Genomic DNA, 19,244 nt, shown 5'->3' with positions numbered 1-19,244 from the left:
GACACGAGTGAAAACTGAGAAAAGGTGAAGGCAAATCGAGCCAAACGGCAGAGGGGACATGGGCAGGTGTAACTGTGGCATCTAGTAATTCAGCACGATGTTGACATTCAGATCAGTGATTGCAGATTTAGTAATTGTCATGCGGAGTGATTTTGGGGGGACAGGACTCAATGTTGACTCACTATTCAGGCTGCCTTAGAAGCTGAAACATTCTTGATTTGAAGCTTTTGTGACTGCAGGAATCTATACTCTTTGGTTCTTTCGGTAAAGTCACGTAGGTAGAAATAAAGAAACATTATCACGACGTTTCGATAGCAACACAAGCGATCGTGTTCAGGTGAAAATCGCGATTGCCGCGATGTCTGCTGCCAGCAGCACGAGGCTTGTGTTGCTGTCGACACGCCGTGATTGATTTTGTTTTACTTCTACCCACGTGACTTTACCGAAGACACGTTCCTTCGGAGTGGGCAGGTAGGAACTTGGCTCAACCAATCCGGGAGGGGCGCACCTCTGGTTGGCTGCTGGCTCGTGGTCACGTGACGCACTTCAACCAATCCGAGAGCGTACGTGTTTGGGAGGGGCCATGCACGACAGACAGACAAATAATCCCTGGTGGGCAGCGGTGTGGAACTGCTGTTCCTACCTGCTGTGTACAAGATCACGTGACTTGAGGTAGCCAGGTAGCCAGCCCCCTTCACTATCGGCCCCTCCCCTAGACCCCTCCCCTGACCCCCCTCCCTTAGGCCCCTCCCCTCTCCGTACCCGGCAGTAGGTCTCCACCAATCAAAGAGCTGTGTGTATTATATATTTATTTATGCACGACAGCCAGTCAGACAGACACGTGATCCCTGGTGGGCAGCAGTGTGGGACATTGTTCCTGCTGCCTGTAGCACGTGTCTACCTACGTCACTCCATGGGCAGTGCTGTCAATGGGCGGTGCTTATCAATTCTACAGATTGTGATTCGCGCTCACGTGTTCTCCTATCCGCGCTACGTTTTCTAAAAGCGCTCTGCCAAGGCTCCACGCGATCACAGCCGCACGCGTTCGCCTGCCTGTGGTAGAGGCACGAAACGTTGGATTTCCACCACCCCCACCCCCACCACATGAGGACACAGAAAAGAGCTCAAGACCCCCCCCCAGACATCTACGCAGCGTTGCGCCGGTGAGTGACGTGTTGAGGCCTTGTCAACTTGATATTTTTCTTCTTGTTTTTTCGGTAAAGTCATGTAGAAGGTAGTAATAAAATAATAAAAATAAAACAATAAAATAATTCTCACGACGTTTCGGCCACAACGCAAGCAGCCGTCTTCAGGTGAAGAATGAGACACTGCCAAGCTTGGAGCTTGTATATAAGCTGGGTTGGAGGTGGAAGAAGAAGAGAGCCTTAAGAGGGGTTTAGCAAGCTAAATCCCTCTTGATGTGCACATTCTTGTGTTGTGCACATCAAGAGGGGTTTAGCAAGCTAAACCCCTCTTGGTGTGCACATTCTTGTGTTGTGCACATCAAGAGGGGTTTAGCAAGCTAAACCCCTCTTGATATGCACATTCTTGTGTTGTGCACATCAAGAGGGGTTTAGCAAGCTAAACCCCTCTTGATGTGCACATTCTTGTGTTGTGCACATCAAGAGGGATTTAGCTTGCTAAACATTCTTGTGTTGTGCACATCAAGAGGGGTTTAGCAAGCTAAATCCCTCTTGATGTGCACATTCTTGTGTTGTGCACATCAAGAGGGGTTTAGCAAGCTAAACCCCTCTTGGTGTGCACATTCTTGTGTTGTGCACATCAAGAGGGGTTTAGCAAGCTAAACCCCTCTTGATATGCACATTCTTGTGTTGTGCACATCAAGAGGGGTTTAGCAAGCTAAACCCCTCTTGATATGCACATTCTTGTGTTGTGCACATCAAGAGGGGTTTAGCAAGCTAAACCCCTCTTGATGTGCACATTCTTGTGTTGTGCACATCAAGAGGGGTTTAGCAAGCTAAACCCCTCTTGATATGCACATTCTTGTGTTGTGCACATCAAGAGGGGTTTAGCAAGCTAAACCCCTCTTGATGTGCACATTCTTGTGTTGTGCACATCAAGAGGGATTTAGCTTGCTAAACATTCTTGTGTTGTGCACATCAAGAGGGGTTTAGCAAGCTAAATCCCTCTTGATATGCACATTCTTGTGTTGTGCACAAGAGGGGTTTAGCAAGCTAAACCCCTCTTGATATGCACATTCTTGTGTTGTGCACATCAAGAGGGGTTTAGCAAGCTAAATCCCTCTTGATGTGCACATTCTTTTGTTAAAGCTCCTAGCTTGGCAGTGTCTCATTCTTCACCTGAAGACGGCTGCTTGCGTTGTAGCCGAAACGTCGTGAGAATTATTTTATTATGTTTTATTTGTATTATTTTATTACTTCCCTTCTACGTGACTTTACCGAAAAAACCAAGAAGATGAATCCCTGCAGTCACGAAAGCTTTAAATCGAAATGTAACTTGATATTTCCTCCCGTGACAATTGTTTCACACCACACAGCACTCGCGCAGACGTGCAAGTGCTGCTGTGTTGGTCTCTCTCTATCCTGGAGGGTGTTCTCACTCGGGGGCTCTTTAAGTGATGGGAGAAACCTGGAGCTGTGGCTGATGCAGCGTTGCCCTGTTTGCTGGGGATAATCAATGTTGGGTTTTAAATCCTTTATATTAAGTTCGCTTGCTTGCGTGCTTGCTTGCTTACGACCATGCAAATCTTTCGGTCGTTTTTTAACCCACTTCCCGTGATCCAATCGAGCTGACATTTTGCACACATACTCGTTGTGCGAGACAATTAATGTTCGTGAAATTTTTTTTCCAAAATTTTACACTTTTTAGGGAAAACAAATTAAATATTTAATTACCAATTCCTTAATACTGGCAGACAATCATCTGACCCATAGGTGGCAGCCATCTCAAGCCAGAGGATGAGAGGACTCTAGCCGCCACGCATATAAAGGATTTATAGTGAAAAAATTTGTTTTACGGGTTATACGTATTATTGATCTGGTTTCAAAAATCGGTGCCACTGGATGAAATGCAGCCGATGTGAAATGTAAACATTCTGCTGCTCTACGCAGGAGCACGTGACCATCAATAATGAGCGTGCATCCAAGTGTCCCTTGCAAAGGAGGTCTTTGACTGGTAGGAACCCACTGGTTCCACCAGCCCACAGGGGATTGTTGTGTCCGTCCGTCGTGCAGGGAGGGGTTGGGTGGGGAGGGGCTGGGTGGGGGGTGGGAGAGGTGAGGCTGGGTGGGGAGGGGCTGGGTGGGGGGGGTGGGGAGGGGCTGGGTAGGAGGGGTGGGGCTGGGTGGGGAGGGGGTGGGTGGGGGGTGGTAGGGGTGGGGCTGGGTGGGGAAGGGTGGGGCTGGGTGGGGAGGGGCTGGGTGGGGCTGGGTGGGGACGGGCTGGTCACCCCGTGGTGCCCTTATAAAACTCAACGTTTAACCTACTCACGCCGGCTTGTGCCCGCCCTCACAGTCGGGCACATTTGCGGAATACACCACATTGCCCTGGCCATTGACCCTGCAGGCCATTGAGCGAGCAACCCAACGTTCCTACCAGCTCCCTCCGCAGCAGGAATGTGTAACCTGGCACGGTTGTCACCTGGTGTACTGGAGGTGGTGGGTTTGATACCGACTGACACTACCTGCTGTATATCTGGAGTTGACGTGCCTCACTCCCCGTGGTCACATGGAATTTACTCCGGGTCCTCCGGTTTTTCCCTCAGCATTTAGAAGAATGCGTTTAGAGTGCCGTGTTTTGTCTATACTGCAACATCAAACATTGGCTAGATTTATTAGTATACTAGCTGGACTTCCCCCGGCTTTGCCCGGGACTTGGATTCACCACGCCCGGCCGCCTTTGTCTCCCCAGTGGCAATGTTCACACACCGCACCAGTTACTCGTTTGAGGCTGAGTCGACCTAGGGGAGGCCCAGGACCGGTTCAAATAATCGTCATCGCTGGTGGCCGTGAGCGGGAATCGAACTCGGGTCGCCGGGTTCGTAGCGCGGCGTAGCGCTGACCACTACACTGCACACGCGTGGGTCACGTGACAGATGTGACGTCACAGTTCACTTGCTGTGCAAAAAAATCTCTGCATTATTGAGCTCCCCCCCCCCCCCCAAAAGTGTATTTTTAATAATGTGTGCATGGTGTACAGTCTGGAAAGTAAAGTACCCACATGGCAAATTTCCAGTTCGTTGCATGTCGGGAAATACGCTAAACATTTTGAACAGACACATAATATTCACAACTTTGCCTTTAATATATATGTAAATATTTGTAAAGTGATTTGTTTACTCTTACTGTACTCTGCACTCACACCGTGTTTTTGTATTGTGTTTGTTGTCATGTTCTGACCCAGTGTCCCAGCTGGACATGTGTGAAAAAGAGCTTTATAGCGCTTCGGATTCATCCTCTTGCAGTTTAAATGCTTCTAATTCCTCCTGCTCCCCCTCCTACTCTGCTCCCTCCCTTCTACGCCCTCCTCCTAGCCAAGTGAAGGAAGCCCCCAGTCTGACCATCTGTCCCCCCCCCCCCCCGCTGATGGAGGCCTTCCTCATCACCGCCCTTCTTCTGGCGTCGTTGTTGTTGGCTGTGCTGGGTGACCACCTCGACGCCCTGCCCCGTGACCGTGAGTAGCAAACTGCACCGCTACCCCCCTTGAGACGATGCCCCCTCTCAACGCTACACCCACCAAATCGTCCACTAAAGACTATCAACTAAATCTTGACTTGAAGCTTTCGTGACTGCAGGAATTCATATTCTTTGGGGTTTTCGGTAAAGTCGCGTAGATAGGTTCAAAGAAAATAGCAAAAAACTTAAACTACGACGTTTCATCTTCTTGGTTCTTTCGGTAAAGTCACGTAGAATGGAAATAATAAAATAATAAAAATAAAACATAATAAAATAATTCTCACGACGTTTCCACAACGCAAGCAGCCGTCCTCAGGTGTAGAACAGGTCTGTCGAGAAGACAGAGTCTGAATGTCTTCTCGACAGACCTGTTCTACACCTGAGGACGGCTGCTTGTGTTGTGGCCGAAACGTCGTGAGAATTATTTTATTGTTTTATTTTTATTACTTTATTATTTCCCTTCTACGTGACTTTACCGAAAGAACCAAGAAGATGAATCCCTGCAGTCACGAAAGCTTTAAATCGAAATTTTATAATTGTATTATTTTATTATTTTATTATTTCCATTCTACGTGACTTTACCGAAAGAACCAAGAAGCTGAATTCCTGCAGTCACGAAAGCTTTAAATCGAAATTTTACGACGTTTCGATCGCAACACAAGCGGTCGTCTTCAGGATAAGGAGGGTTAGCTTCCAAGGCAAACTGTTTGTAAGGGTTTCAAATGGGCGTCGCCCAAATGTCAGCAGCCAATGGCAATGCAAGTAGTGGGCAGCAAACCCGACAGCGGTTGGTATTCCACCAATCAAAGGGCTGCCAGGTGCAAATTGGCATGTTAGTGAGAGATTAGCATGTTGATTGAAAATCGTAAAGCCGCGCGAATTGGCTGTGTTGGTGTGAATCTGCTATTGCCGCTGCTGCAGCACAGCTTTGTTAACCCATCAATCTCTGGCAGGTACTCGCCCTCCGTTCATCACCCGGTATTCGCCGGAGGATTACGTAGTGGACCCGCAGGGCGAGATCGTCATGGAGTGTGAGGCTCATGGCAACCCAACGCCCAAGTACGCTACCTCCCCACCTCCCTTGTTGTTGTATATGTCGGGTTTTGAAATTTGTATAAAATAATAAAATACTCTTAGTTTTTTCGGTAAAGTCACGTAGGTAAAAAATGAAATAAAATTAATAAAAATAAAGGAACAAGAATCACGACGTTTCGGAGGCAACACAAGCTTCCGTCTTCAGGTGAAACGGTCACAGCAAAATATATCTGTATCAAGTGATACAGATATATCTTGATACAGATAATTTGCTGTGACCGTGATTTTTATTCTTTTATTTTTATTAATTTTAATTTCACTTTTTTTTACCTACGTGACTTTACCGAAAAAACTAAGAGTATGAATCCTTGCAGTCACGAAAGCTTCAAATCTCGAAGAAAAAATAATAAAAATTAAATGAAAATGTTAAAATGTCGAATTAACCGAAAGTATGCAAATTTATGTACTTATGCGTTGTGGCCGAAACGTCGTGAGAATTATTTTATTATGTTTTATTTGTATTATTTTTTATTATTTTATTATTTCCCTTCTACGTGACTTTACCGAAAGAACCAAGAAGATGAATCCCTGCAGTCACGAAAGCTTTACATCGAAATGTTATTATGTTTTATTTGTATTATTTTATTATGTTTTATGTTTATTATTTTATTATGTTTTATTATTATTTTATTATGTTTAATATTTATTATTTTATTATGTTTTATTTTTATTATTTTATTATGTTTCATGTTTATTATTTTATTATGTTTTATTATTATTTTATTATTTTCCTTCTACGTGACTTTACCGAAAGAACCAAGAAGATTATTTGACCTCTCATGGCTTGATACCGTACCGCTTGTGTAGTTCTGATTCTGTAAGTGACTCAAGGTATGTCTGCAGCAGTGTTCACAGAGGCTCTCTCTCTCTCTATGGGATACATTTTATCTTGGTTATGGGTGATGGACCTGTTCCGCCTTGTTTATCCTTGTGGTTGACTCTTGGTCGAATACTTCATAATTATTATTCTTTGGTTCTTTCGGTAAAGTCACGTATAAAGAAAAAATAATAAATTAAATAATAGCATACGACGTTTCGATTGCAACACAAGCAATCATCATCAGGTATAATGAAATAGCGACATAAAATCTAACCAGAAAAAATTATAGACAGACATATAAGCAGACAGATATCACCAAGATACACAGAGCGGGCAACACAGGTACAGAGAGGGGTGATCGTCTCTGTGGGGTGGCCTTAAATAGACAGAGGGGGGCGGAGGCAGCGAGAGGGAGGGGGTTAGAGACGAAATTTACATGTCAATGAGTATAACAAAAAGGAGTGAGCAGGCTTAGGGGGAGAAAGAGACACACTAAAATTAAATAACCTAGCAAAGTATCGAAATGTTATGTAAAACGACACAGAGAGTCGGTCAACACACGATAGCTCCAAAGTTAAGATTCATAATTATTATTTGGTTTGTGTTTATCCAAGATTTGTGATTTAGCATCCAGGGATTTGTGCTGTTTTACTCGAGTTATATTTTGATGTCCTGAGGCGAGAGATCTAACTAAAATTTCACTTCAGCTTTCTTGACTGCTAGAATTCATATTCCTTGGTTTTTGGTAAAGTCACGTAGATAGCAAGATACAACAAGAAACAATGTGAGGTAATTAATCAATCAAGGCCACCAATGTGACTGCAGTGTAGTTTTTAATCTGGGTGAGTGTGTTGGCAGACTATGATGTCGACTTAATCTACGTCGCTCAGTTTTGAACTTTTAACCGTTGTATTAAGAGAAACGAAAATAAACAATAAAAAAAATCTTATTTCCCTCATTAAAATGCACATCAATTTATAACATTTTTGACATGCGTTTTTCTGGATTTGTTGTCGTTATTCTGTCTCTTACTGTTCAAATAAACCTACCACTAAAATTATAGACTGATCATTTCTTTGTCAGTGTGGCAAACGTACAAAATCAGCAGGGGATCAAATACTGTTTTCCCCTCACTGTATATACAACACCCTCTCCTCTCCTCCCCACCCCTCCCTCCCTCTCCTCCTTCCATCTCTCACATCCCTCCCTCTCTCCCCCCCTCCCGCTTGTGCTTGAGGTTTCGGTGGAGTAAGGACGGCCGGCGCTTTGACCCGAACGGCGACCCTAACGTGAAGCGGCGTGGAGATGGCTCGGGCACCTTCACCGTGGACATGGCGGCGGTGGTGGCGGCGTCCGCGGAGTCCGACAGCGAAGCCGCAGAGGCCTACGAGGGCGTCTACCGCTGCTCAGCGGAGAACCAGGACGGCACAACGCTAACCCCAAACATCACCGTGCGGCTGGCGCGTAAGTGGGTGGGGGGGGGACGCCACTCTTGGACCGTGGACTACCACACAGAACGCTAACCACTGTGCCACCACTCACACACACAGAACGCTAACTACTGTGCCACACACACAGCGCTAACCACTGTGCCACCACTCACACACACACAGAACGCTAACTGCTGTGCCACACACACAGCGCTAACCACTGTGCCACCACTCACACACACACAGAACGCTAACCACTGTGCCACCACTCACACACACAGAACGCTAAGCGCTACGCCACACACACAGTGCGCGGTCGTTCTGCCGGCTGTAGTAATTGTACAGCAATCAACTGCTGTTACTGAACCGGCCCTGGGGCTCCCCAAGGTTGAGTCGGCCTCAAGCGAGTCCCCGGTGCGATGTGCGGTAAACTTTGCCACCGGGGAGACAGAGGCGGCCGGGCGTGGTGCTGATCACCCGGTGACGCAGTGGAGGGGGTGGCTACACAAGGGGGGATCTTTGTCTTCACAGGTGCTACTACTCACTGACAGCACTTACCCCAACGGTCTTTCGGTAAAGTCAGGTAGGTATAAAATAAAATAAATCACGACGTTTCGGGCCCAACACAAGCGACCGTCACCAGGTGGGACAACCACAGCAAGAAACAATTGGTGAAGTGGGCAAAAGGGCTGCTGGAACACGACCACCAGGCCCTCAAGATGAATGGGTACTCGGACTGCATTATTCGCAAAGCTGTTTCTCCAACCATGGAGAAACAACCCCTTGAGATGCCGATCAAAACCATCACGTTACCATACATAGCAGGCGTTACCAAAAATATTTCCAAGATCTTAAACAAACACAAGATCCAGGTCCGATTCAGTACAGTACACAACATCCGTGATCTAATCCCATCGGTGAAGGATGTCATTCCTGACTTGCATTATCCTGGAGTCTGCAAACTAAGTTGCACCTGTGGTGGCTGTTGCATTGGGAAATGAAACGGCATGTGTCGGACCGTGTTCGCGAGCACAAGGCAGATCTGAAACACGGCAGAACTAATTCCTCCGCCGTGGCTGACCATTGCTATAACGCTGTGGGCTCTCATGATATTGTTTTTTCCGAGACCAAGGTACTCTGAAAACCTTCGGGCTACGATCAAAGGTTTGTTCATGAAGCCATGCAGATATCTAAACATAGACATAACTTCAACCGGGAAGATGGATACAAATTGAGCAATCATTGGAAGGATGTTATTAACCAGGTCAAACCTTCACTGCTTCATGGTGTTGCCTTCATATCCGCATCTCCAGTTTCTTCAGCTTCCCACTCCCAGCCCCCCCCACTTCCCCCCCCCCCCCCCCCCCCGGCATTTCCTTGCTCGTTTCTTAATCCCTCTAGCGGCACTCCACTCCCCCTACCCCCCACCCCTCCCTGTCTCTCCTCCTTGGCTCCTCCCCCGTCTCTTACCTATGTAGAGGAGTAAAATGGGGACGTGACGTCAGGTGTGCCGTTCAGTGCGATGACGTCACGTCTCCCGGGGTACTTAAGAGATACCCCGTGACGTGAGCGGGGTCACTGTGGGAACGGGTCGAGTAAGCAGGGTGAAGAGGGGACCAGGGGTAGACAGAGGGATCGAGTGGTGAGTCTGGGGAGAAGCCGGTGGTAGCCGTAGAGGTGCTTCTCTCTCCAGTCGGTGGAGTCGGCAGAGTCCCTGATCCGACACGAGAGAGACCGGAGCTCGCCGGCAGGGACCCGCACTTAGAGTAGGACCCCCCTAGCCCCTGGGAGTTGTGCACCCTGCTGTGTAATATAGATAAGCTTTAATAAACCCTGGGAGTTGTGCACCCTGCTGCGTGTGTATTGTAACAGCTTTAATAAACCCTGGCGGAAGCCCCTAACTTACCTCCGTCTCCGAGTACGTCCGTCGGAACTACTCAACACCTATATAGCCTCTTGTCACGGCAACCCTTTTGCCCACTTCAGCAATTGTTTCTTGCTGTGGTTGTCCCACCTGGTGACGGACGCTTGTGTGTTGCGCCCGAAACGTCGTGATTTTATTAATTATATACCGACGTGACTCTACCGAAAGAACCAAAGAGTATGGATCCCTGCAGTCACGGAAACTTCCAATCGAGGTCTAAGGCTACATGGGTGGTTTTGTCTGTGTCCTGCAGGTGCTCCCCTGTGGCCCCGTGAACAGCTGGAACCCGTCATGGCCACCGAGGGCCTGCCGGCCGTGCTGCGCTGCCGCCCTCCCCAAGGCTTTCCTCCTCCCATCGTCTTCTGGATGGACGGCTGTGAGTACCACGGTGGCTGTGAGATGTTGACTACCTCGCCTGATGCAAGGAAGTTGTGGGTTCGATCCCGACCCAGACGACGCCTGCTGATATATATTTGTAGTTTGCGTGTCTCTCTCTCATCATCATCACGGTGGCTGTGAGATGTTGACTACCTCGCCTGATGCACAGGAAGTTGTGGGTTCGATCCCGACCCAGACGACGCCTGCTGCTGTATATTTGTAGTTTGCGTGTCTCTCTCTCATCATCATCACGGTGGCTGTGAGATGTTGACTACCTCGCCTGATACACAGGAAGTTGTGGGTTCGATCCCGACCCAGACGACGCCTGCTGCTGTATATTTGTAGTTTGCGTGTCTCTCTCTCATCATCATCACGGTGGCTGTGAGATGTTGACTACCTCGCCTGATACACAGGAAGTTGTGGGTTCGATCCCGACCCAGACGACGCCTGCTGCTGTATATTTGTAGTTTGCGTGTCTCTCTCTCATCATCATCACGGTGGCTGTGAGATGTTGACTACCTCGCCTGATACACAGGAAGTTGTGGGTTCGATCCCGACCCAGACGACGCCTGCTGCTGTATATTTGTAGTTTGCGTGTCTCTCTCTCATCATCATCACGGTGGCTGTGAGATGTTGACTACCTCGCCTGATACACAGGAAGTTGTGGGTTCGATCCCGACCCAGACGACGCCTGCTGCTGTATATTTGTAGTTTGCGTGTCTCTCTCTCATCATCATCACGGTGGCTGTGAGATGTTGACTACCTCGCCTGATGCACAGGAAGTTGTGGGTTCGATCCCGACCCAGACGACGCCTGCTGCTGTATATTTGTAGTTTGCGTGTCTCTCTCTCATCATCATCACGGTGGCTGTGAGATGTTGACTACCTCGCCTGATACACAGGAAGTTGTGGGTTCGATCCCGACCCAGACGACGCCTGCTGCTGTATATTTGTAGTTTGCGTGTCTCTCTCTCATCATCATCACAGTGGCTGTGAGATGTTGACTACCTCGCCTGATACACAGGAAGTTGTGGGTTCGATCCCGACCCAGACGACGCCTGCTGCTGTATATTTGTAGTTTGCGTGTCTCTCTCTCATCATCATCACGGTGGCTGTGAGATGTTGACTACCTCGCCTGATGCACAGGAAGTTGTGGGTTCGATCCCGACCCAGACGACGCCTGCTGCTGTATATTTGTAGTTTGCGTGTCTCTCTCTCATCATCATCACGGTGGCTGTGAGATGTTGACTACCTCGCCTGATACACAGGAAGTTGTGGGTTCGATCCCGACCCAGACGACGCCTGCTGCTGTATATTTGTAGTTTGCGTGTCTCTCTCTCATCATCATCACGGTGGCTGTGAGATGTTGACTACCTCGCCTGATGCACAGGAAGTTGTGGGTTCGATCCCGACCCAGACGACGCCTGCTGATATATCTTTTTACTCTTTTGTTCTTGCGGTAAAGTCACGTGGGTATAAAATAAAATGAATCACGACGTTTCGATCGCAACACAAGCGGTCATCCTCAGGCGGAAAAAAATATAACCCGGCAGTGGAACTGCTGAACCAGCGAGAGAGCTGTTACAACAAGAGGTTATATATGTGGCGATGGGCAAGCAAGCGGGGTCTGAGCTGGAAAGGAATTCCACCCCCGGACGCAAGCACGTCAGTTGTGTTAATGGGGGAGTCATCTTCTTGGTTCTTTCGGTAAAGTCACGTAGAAGGGAAGTAATAAAATAATAAAAATAAAACATAATAAAACAATTCTCACGACGTTTCGGCCACAACGCAAGCAGCCGTCCTCAGGTGAAAACCAGGTCCGTCGAGGCGACAGAGTCTGAATGAAACAGCACACGGGCTTAGAGCATATATATAAGCTGGGCGCATTGACAAAGGAATTTGCATATCAACAGGAATTTAGCATATTTATGGGAAATGCAGGAATGTAATTAGTACTGCATATGCATGTGCATTATGCAGGATTAACAGCATCAAAGGGAGCTGCAGTTACTGCTGCTGCAGCAGTTGCTGCTGCTGCTGCAGTTTCTGCTGCTGCTGCAGTTACTGCTGCTGCTGCAGTTGCTGCTGCTGCTGCACTTGCTGCTGCTGCTGCACTTGCTGCTGCTGCTGCACTTGCTGCTGCTGCTGCACTTGCTGCTGCTGCAGTTGCTGCCTTATCCATTTTAATATAACACTATGTATTATTCTACCCACCCTAATGTGTATCATACTGCTATATGTTTACTGTACAATTACGACACCATACATTACTCTGCACACTGCACCATGCCAGTGAGTGGAACGCGGTCTGAAAGTCACCGTTAACGTGAACACAATCAGTTAAGATCCGAAATGGTTTATTACGTCCTTCCAATCATTCCAATCATTGGAAGGACGTAATAAACCATTTCGGATCTTAACTGATTGTGTTCACGTTAACGGTGACTTTCAGACCGCGTTCCACTCACTGGCATGGTGCAGTGTGCAGAGTAATGTATGGTGTCGTAATTGTACAGTAAACATATAGCAGTATGATACACATTAGGGTGGGTAGAATAATACATAGTGTTATATTAAAATGGATAAGGCAGCAACTGCAGCAGCAGCAAGTGCAGCAGCAGCAGCAAGTGCAGCAGCAGCAGCAAGTGCAGCAGCAGCAGCAACTGCTGCAGCAGCAGTAACTGCAGCTCCCTTTGATGCTGTTAATCCTGCATAATGCACATGCATATGCAGTACTAATTACATTCCTGCATTTCCCATAAATATGCTAAATTCCTGTTGATATGCAAATTCCTTTGTCAATGCGCCCAGCTTATATATATGCTCTAAGCCCGTGTGCTGTTTCATTCAGACTCTGTCGCCTCGACGGACCTGGTTTTCACCTGAGGACGGCTGCTTGCGTTGTGGCCGAAACGTCGTGAGAATTGTTTTATTATGTTTTATTTTTATTATTTTATTACTTCCCTTCTACGTGACTTTACCGAAAGAACCAAGAAGATGAATCCCTGCAGTCACGAAAGCTTTAAATCGAAATTTGATGGGGGAGATTAGGGAGAGAGAGAGATTAGCATGAATGAGCTTCCGTCGCCGCATAAGAGTATCATGCCCTCATATGCGCACAACAGCAGTGTTGAGAGATTAGCACCATGAGAGTGTACTCCAAAGGGCATGTGAAACTGAGAGTGCAATCCAAAGGACATGTGAGAGGTCTAAGAGAGAGGCATAGAGAGAGAGAGACACAGAGTCGGTAATAACAGCTGACATAGGCAGGTAGGATGGAAACATCACAGTCAGTTAAGACTTTACCTGGTTAATAACGTCCTTCCAATGATTGCTCAGTTTGTACCCATATTCTCGGCTGAAGTTGTGTCTGTGTTGATACATCTGGATGGCTTCATGAACAAATCTCTGAACGTAGCCGGTAGGTTTGCAGAGTACCTCCGTCTTGGAAAAATCAATTTTGCGTGAGCCCACAGCGTTAAAACAATGATCAGCAACGGCAGATGTATTTGTCCTACCGTGTTTCAGATCCGCCTTGTGTTCACGAACGTGGTCCGAGACATGCCGTTTCGTTTCCCAAATGTTACTGCTGCCACAACCACAACTCGGTTTGTAGACACCAGGGTACTGCATGGCAGGAATCATTTACAGATGGGATTAAATCACGGATTTTGTGTACTGTGTTTAAACGAACCTGGATCTTGTGTTTGTTTAATATATTGGAAATCTTTTTGGTAACCCCTAGCGCCTGCTGCTGTATATTTTGAGTTTGCGTGTCTCTCTCTCTCATCATCATCATGGTGGCTAGGAGATGTTGACTACCTCGCTTGGTATACAGGAGGTCGTGGGTTCCATCCCGACCCTGACGCCTGCTGCTGTATATTTGGAGTTTGCGTGTCTCTCTCTCTCATCATCATCACGGTGGCTAGGAGATGTTAACTACCTCGCCTGGTCTACAGGAGGTCGTGGGTTCCATCCCGACCCTGACGCCTGCTGCTGTATATTTGGAGTTTGCGTGTCTCTCTCATCATCATCATCACGGTGGCTAGGAGATGTTGACTACCTCGCCTGGTACGCAGGAGGTCCTCTTTTGTACAACTGCTGATGTAGATGCAGACTCAATGACTACAATTTCACAATGAGGTGGGCAAGCCAGGCAAGCGAAGCAGAGTGCATCATTGCCGTGATGTCTCCGTCCTATTTGTGGACCGGAAGCAGTGCGGCGTTATCCGTTGTACGGTGTCTCTTCTGGATGAACACATTTTCACCACTTTTGCAGGCATCCTCCACATCTGCCGCTGCTTCCATGATTTGCATGGCGGATGATGATGAAGGCATAAGCAGTACTAATCACATACCTGCATTTCCCATTATCCCATCCCTTTGATGCTGCTAATCCTGCATAATGCACGGGCATGAGTAGTACTAATCACATACCTGCATTTCCCATAAATATGCTAAATGCCTCTTGATATGCATATTCTTTTGTCAAGGCGCCCTTTCCCCCCTCCCAACCCAGCTTAAATACATGCTCCAAGCTCGTGTGCTGTTTCATTCAGACGCTGTCGCCTCGACAGACCTGGTTTTCACCTGAGGACGGCTGCTTGCGTTGTGGCCGAAACGTCGTGAGAATTATTTTATTGTTTTATTTTTATTATTTTATTACTTCCCTTCTACGTGACGACTTTACCGAAAGAACCAAGAAGATGATGAAGCGATTTAGTGGTTTACATCTTTGATAAAGAGCTGCATCGAATTCCTCCTTCCACAGTCCTAAATAAAGATTCTGATCCTCTTGATCCCCCCCTGTCCCCTTGTCCCCCTTACCCCCGGGGTGCCGCTGCCGCTGCAGCCATTGAGAGAGTGCAGCTGAATGGGCGAGTATCCCAGGGCCTGGACGGGGACTTGTTCTTCGCCAACGTGCTGCTGAGTGACGGGGACGACTACGTGTGCTACGCTCACTTCCCGCACGCGGGGACCATCCAGAAGCAGCCGCTCACACTGACGGTCCAACCCAGTGAGTGGCGGCACGGCGGCGATTGCCGGCGGTGTGTGTGTGTGTGTATGTGTGTGTGTATGTGTGTGTGTGTATGTGTGTGTGTGGTGTGTGTGTGTGTGTATGTGTGTGTATGTGTGTGTGGTGTGTGTGTGTATGTGTGTGTGTGTGTATGTGAGGAGCTCACAAATCCTTGAAAGATCTGGGCAAAGTCCCATCGGTGAGCTCCTCCGGCAGGCGAGGCTGCGTTGGCTGGGTCATGTAGCCCGCATGCCCAGCCACCGCATGCCTAAACAGCTTTTGTTCGGCCGGATCGAGGGGGCTAAACGGGCGCGGCACGGGCTAGAGAAGAGATGGAGTGATGTGGTACAGGAGGACGTGGAGCTGAGTGGACTTGCCGATGACTGGTACCAGCGGTGTCAAGATCGGCCTCAGTGGAGGAGGCTCGTGAAGGACGCTACTGAGCAGTTGGAGGCAGTCGCCCTACAACAACAACGGAGGGCGGAGGAGCGACGCTCACAACAACGAGCAGAGCGCCGGGTGGCTAAAGCACAGCAAGTTGGTACAGTAGGGGGCACAGGTGGTGCATCAGCCAGTCATCTCGGTCATCTTGGTCAGTCGACCCGTGGCACCTGCTGGGTCTGCCCCGTGACCTCCTGCCAGCGGGCGTTCGACACTTCACGTGGCCTGAAGGTGCACTTGGCCTGGCACAAGCGTCGTGGTGACGTCACCGCCACTTAGTGGCGAATGGCGGTTGTTGTTGTTGTGTGGTGTGTGTGTATGTGTGTGTGTATGTGTGTGTGTATGTGTGTGTGTGTATGTGTGTATGTGTGCGTGTGTGTGTGTATGTGTGTGTGTATGTGTGTGTGTGTATGTGTGTGTGTATATGTTTGTGTGTATGTGGCCTCAAGGTGCACATGGCCTGGCACAAGCGTCGTGGTGACGTCACCGCCACTTAGTGGGGAATGGCGGTTGTTGTTGTTGTATGTGTGTGTGTGTATGTGTGTGTGTATATGTGTGTATGTGTCTGTGTGTATGTATGTGTGTGTATGTGTGTGTGTGTATGTGGCCTCAAGGTGCACATGGCCTGGCACAAGCGTCGTGGTGACTTAGTGGCGAATGGCGGTTGTTGTTGTTGTATGTGTGTGTGTGTATGTGTGTGTGTATATGTGTGTGTGTATGTGTGTGTATGTGTGTGTGTATGTGTGTGTGCGCGTGTGTGTGTGCGTGTGTGTGCGTGCGTGTGTGTGTGTGGTTGTGGGGAGCGCGATAAAGTTAAATTCCCACTCACAGCCAACACACCGGTGACGATTATCTGAACCGGTCCTGGGCCTCCCCCAGGTCGACTCGGCCTCAAATGAGTACCTGGTGCGGTGTGTAAACATCGCCACTAGGGGGACAAAGGCAGTTGGGCGTTAGCTACCCACCCCCTCGTGTGCCGTGCCGGCCTTCATAAGTGTGCGCTAACAGCACTTGCCCCAACAATCTGTTAAGGCAATACGGGGGATCTTTCTGTTTGTGGAAAGAGTGGAGACTTTCCCATACCTGGTAAGTGTGCTCATGACTGACTTCGGTTTGACAGCAGAGTCTCACTCCGAATCCGTTGGGTGGAATTAGCTGTGTGGAAGCTTCCTGGTCTGTCGCTCCACACTAAGCTTCAGGTCTTCTCGGCCACAGTCATGCCCTCCCTTCTCTATCCTTACAACACGTGGACCCCCTCCCCCCCCAAATGAAACATCTTTGCCGGTTAGAAACATTTAGGCTGGCCTGCCTTTGATCCATCCTGGGATAACCAGACTGGATTGCGTGAGGAGCTCACAAATCCTGAAATGATCTGGACCAAGTCCCATTGATGAGCTCTGGCAGGCAAGGCTGCATTGGCTGGGTTATGTAGCCTGTATGCCCAGCCACCGCATGCCTGAACGGATTTTGTTCAGCCGGATAGATGGGGCTAAACGGGTGCAGCATGGGCTAGAGAAGAGGTGAAGTGATGTGGTACAGGAGGATGCGGAGCTGAGTGGACTTGCCAATGACTGGTACCAGCGGTGTCAAGATTGGCCTCTGGAGAAGGCTCGTGAAGGAGGCAGTCGCCCTCCAGCAACAACGGAGGGCGGAGGAGCGACGCTCACAACGAGCGAAGCGCCGGATGGTGAAAGCACAGCAAGTTGGCACAGGTGGTGCATTGACCAGTCATCTCAGTCAGTCGACCGTGGCACCTGCTGGGTCTGCCCAGTGACCACCTACCAGCGATCGTTCGACACTTCACATGGCTTCAACGTGCACATAGTCTGGCACAACGAAAGCAGCCGTCCTCAGGTGAAGAACAGGTCTGTCGGAAAGACAGCGTCTTTCTTCACCTGAGGACAGCTGCTTGCATTGTGGCCAAAACGTCGTGAGAATTATTTTATTATGTTTTATTTGCATTATTTTATTACTTCCCTTCTTCGTGATGACTTTACCGAAAGAACCAAGAAGATGAATCCCTGCAGTCACGAAAGCTTTAAATCGAAACACGAGGGGAATGTTCGATTGAGATTGGCCCTCCCCCCACGGCACGGCTGCTCACCACAGCGTTACCGTCTGGCACCAACGAGGAGGCAGGGATGTTTTTTCCAGATTTAACAAAGAGTCCCCATATAGCCTTAACAGACTTTTGGGGCAAGTGCTGTTAGCGAGCACCGATAAAGGCCAGCACTGCACACAAGGGGGTAGCCAACACCACGCCTGGCCACCTTTGTCTCCCTGGTGGCGATGTTTACTACACACCGCACCAGGTACTCATTTAAGGCGGAGTCGACCTAGGGGAGGCCCAGGACCGGTTCAGATAACTGTCACCGGGGTTGGCTGTGAGCGCGAATTGAACTCGGGTCGCCAGGTTCGTAGCGCAGCGTAGCGCTAACTGTTATGCTAAAATCTACCCATTCCCACACAGACACACTCATACACATACATGAATCCGCACGCATATACACACCTCGTCCATCGAAGATGGCTCTTTGGGACATTCTGTCTACAGGAAAGCCACCCACACAGATTCCTATCTGAAACCTGAATCCCGCCACCATCTGGCACGGAAGAATTCCCTCCTCAAAACACTGCACCATAGGGCCCACTGCATTTCTGACCAACACCACCTCGCCAGTGAATTGGAACACGACCACCAGGCCCTCAAGATGAATGGGTACTCGGACCACATTATTCGCAAAGCTGTTTCTCCAACCATGGAGTAACAACCCCCTGAGACGCCGATCAAAACCATAACGTTACCAAACATAGCAGGCGTTATCAAAAAGTTTTCCAAAATCTTAAACAAACACAAGATCCAGGTCCGATTCAATACAGTACACAAAATCCGGGATCTATTCCCATCTGTGAAGGATGTCATTTCTGACTTGCAATACCCTGGAGTCTACAAACTAAGTTGCATCTGTGGTGATTGTCACATTGGGGAAATGAAACGTCATGTCTCTGACCGTATCCGCGAGCACAAGGCAGATCTGAGACACGGCAGAACTAATTCCTCCGCCGTTGCTGACCATTGCTACAACGCTGTGGGCTCTCGTGATATTGTTTTCTCCAAGACAAAGGTGCTCTGCAAGCCGTCTGGCTACCATCAAACATTTGTTCATGAAGCCATGCAGATATATAAACATAAGCATAACTTCAAGCGAGAGGATGGATACAAATTGAGCAATCATTGGAAAGATGTTATTAACCAGGTTAAAGGTAACTGTTCATAGTTCCATCTTATTTACTGGGTAGTAGTCTGTTTTTAAATCCTTTATATTAAGTTCACTTGCTTGCACGCTTAGGACCGTGCAAATCTTTCGGTCGTTTTTTAACCCACTTCCCGTGATCCAATCGAGCTGACATTTTGCACACAGACTCGTTGTGCGTGACAATTTATTTTCGTGAAAAAATTTTCCCAAAATTTTACACTGTTTAGG

At 48.4% G+C, this 19,244-nt stretch overlaps 1 protein-coding gene across 1 annotated transcript in view; it reads left to right on the top strand.

The window, feature by feature from the left end:
• Positions 1 to 5,679: 5,679 nt before the first annotated feature.
• The window catches only part of LOC133362794 (neurofascin-like), a 28,555-nt gene continuing 14,990 nt past the window's right edge, over positions 5,680 to 19,244 (top strand). The window contains exons 1-4 of the mRNA XM_061581740.1: positions 5,680 to 5,714; positions 7,808 to 8,034; positions 10,178 to 10,300; positions 15,154 to 15,318. Coding sequence (XP_061437724.1) covers positions 5,680 to 5,714; positions 7,808 to 8,034; positions 10,178 to 10,300; positions 15,154 to 15,318 — 550 coding nt within the window. The remainder of the gene's footprint in view (positions 5,715 to 7,807; positions 8,035 to 10,177; positions 10,301 to 15,153; positions 15,319 to 19,244) is intronic.

Source organism: Lethenteron reissneri, unplaced genomic scaffold (assembly GCF_015708825.2).
Source record: "Lethenteron reissneri isolate LAM-NWPU_2019-01 unplaced genomic scaffold, ASM1570882v1 scaffold_1622, whole genome shotgun sequence".
Taxonomy (NCBI): domain Eukaryota; kingdom Metazoa; phylum Chordata; class Hyperoartia; order Petromyzontiformes; family Petromyzontidae; genus Lethenteron; species Lethenteron reissneri.
The sequence above is the reverse complement of the archived record's forward strand: the minus strand, read 5'-3'. Positions and strand labels throughout refer to the sequence as shown.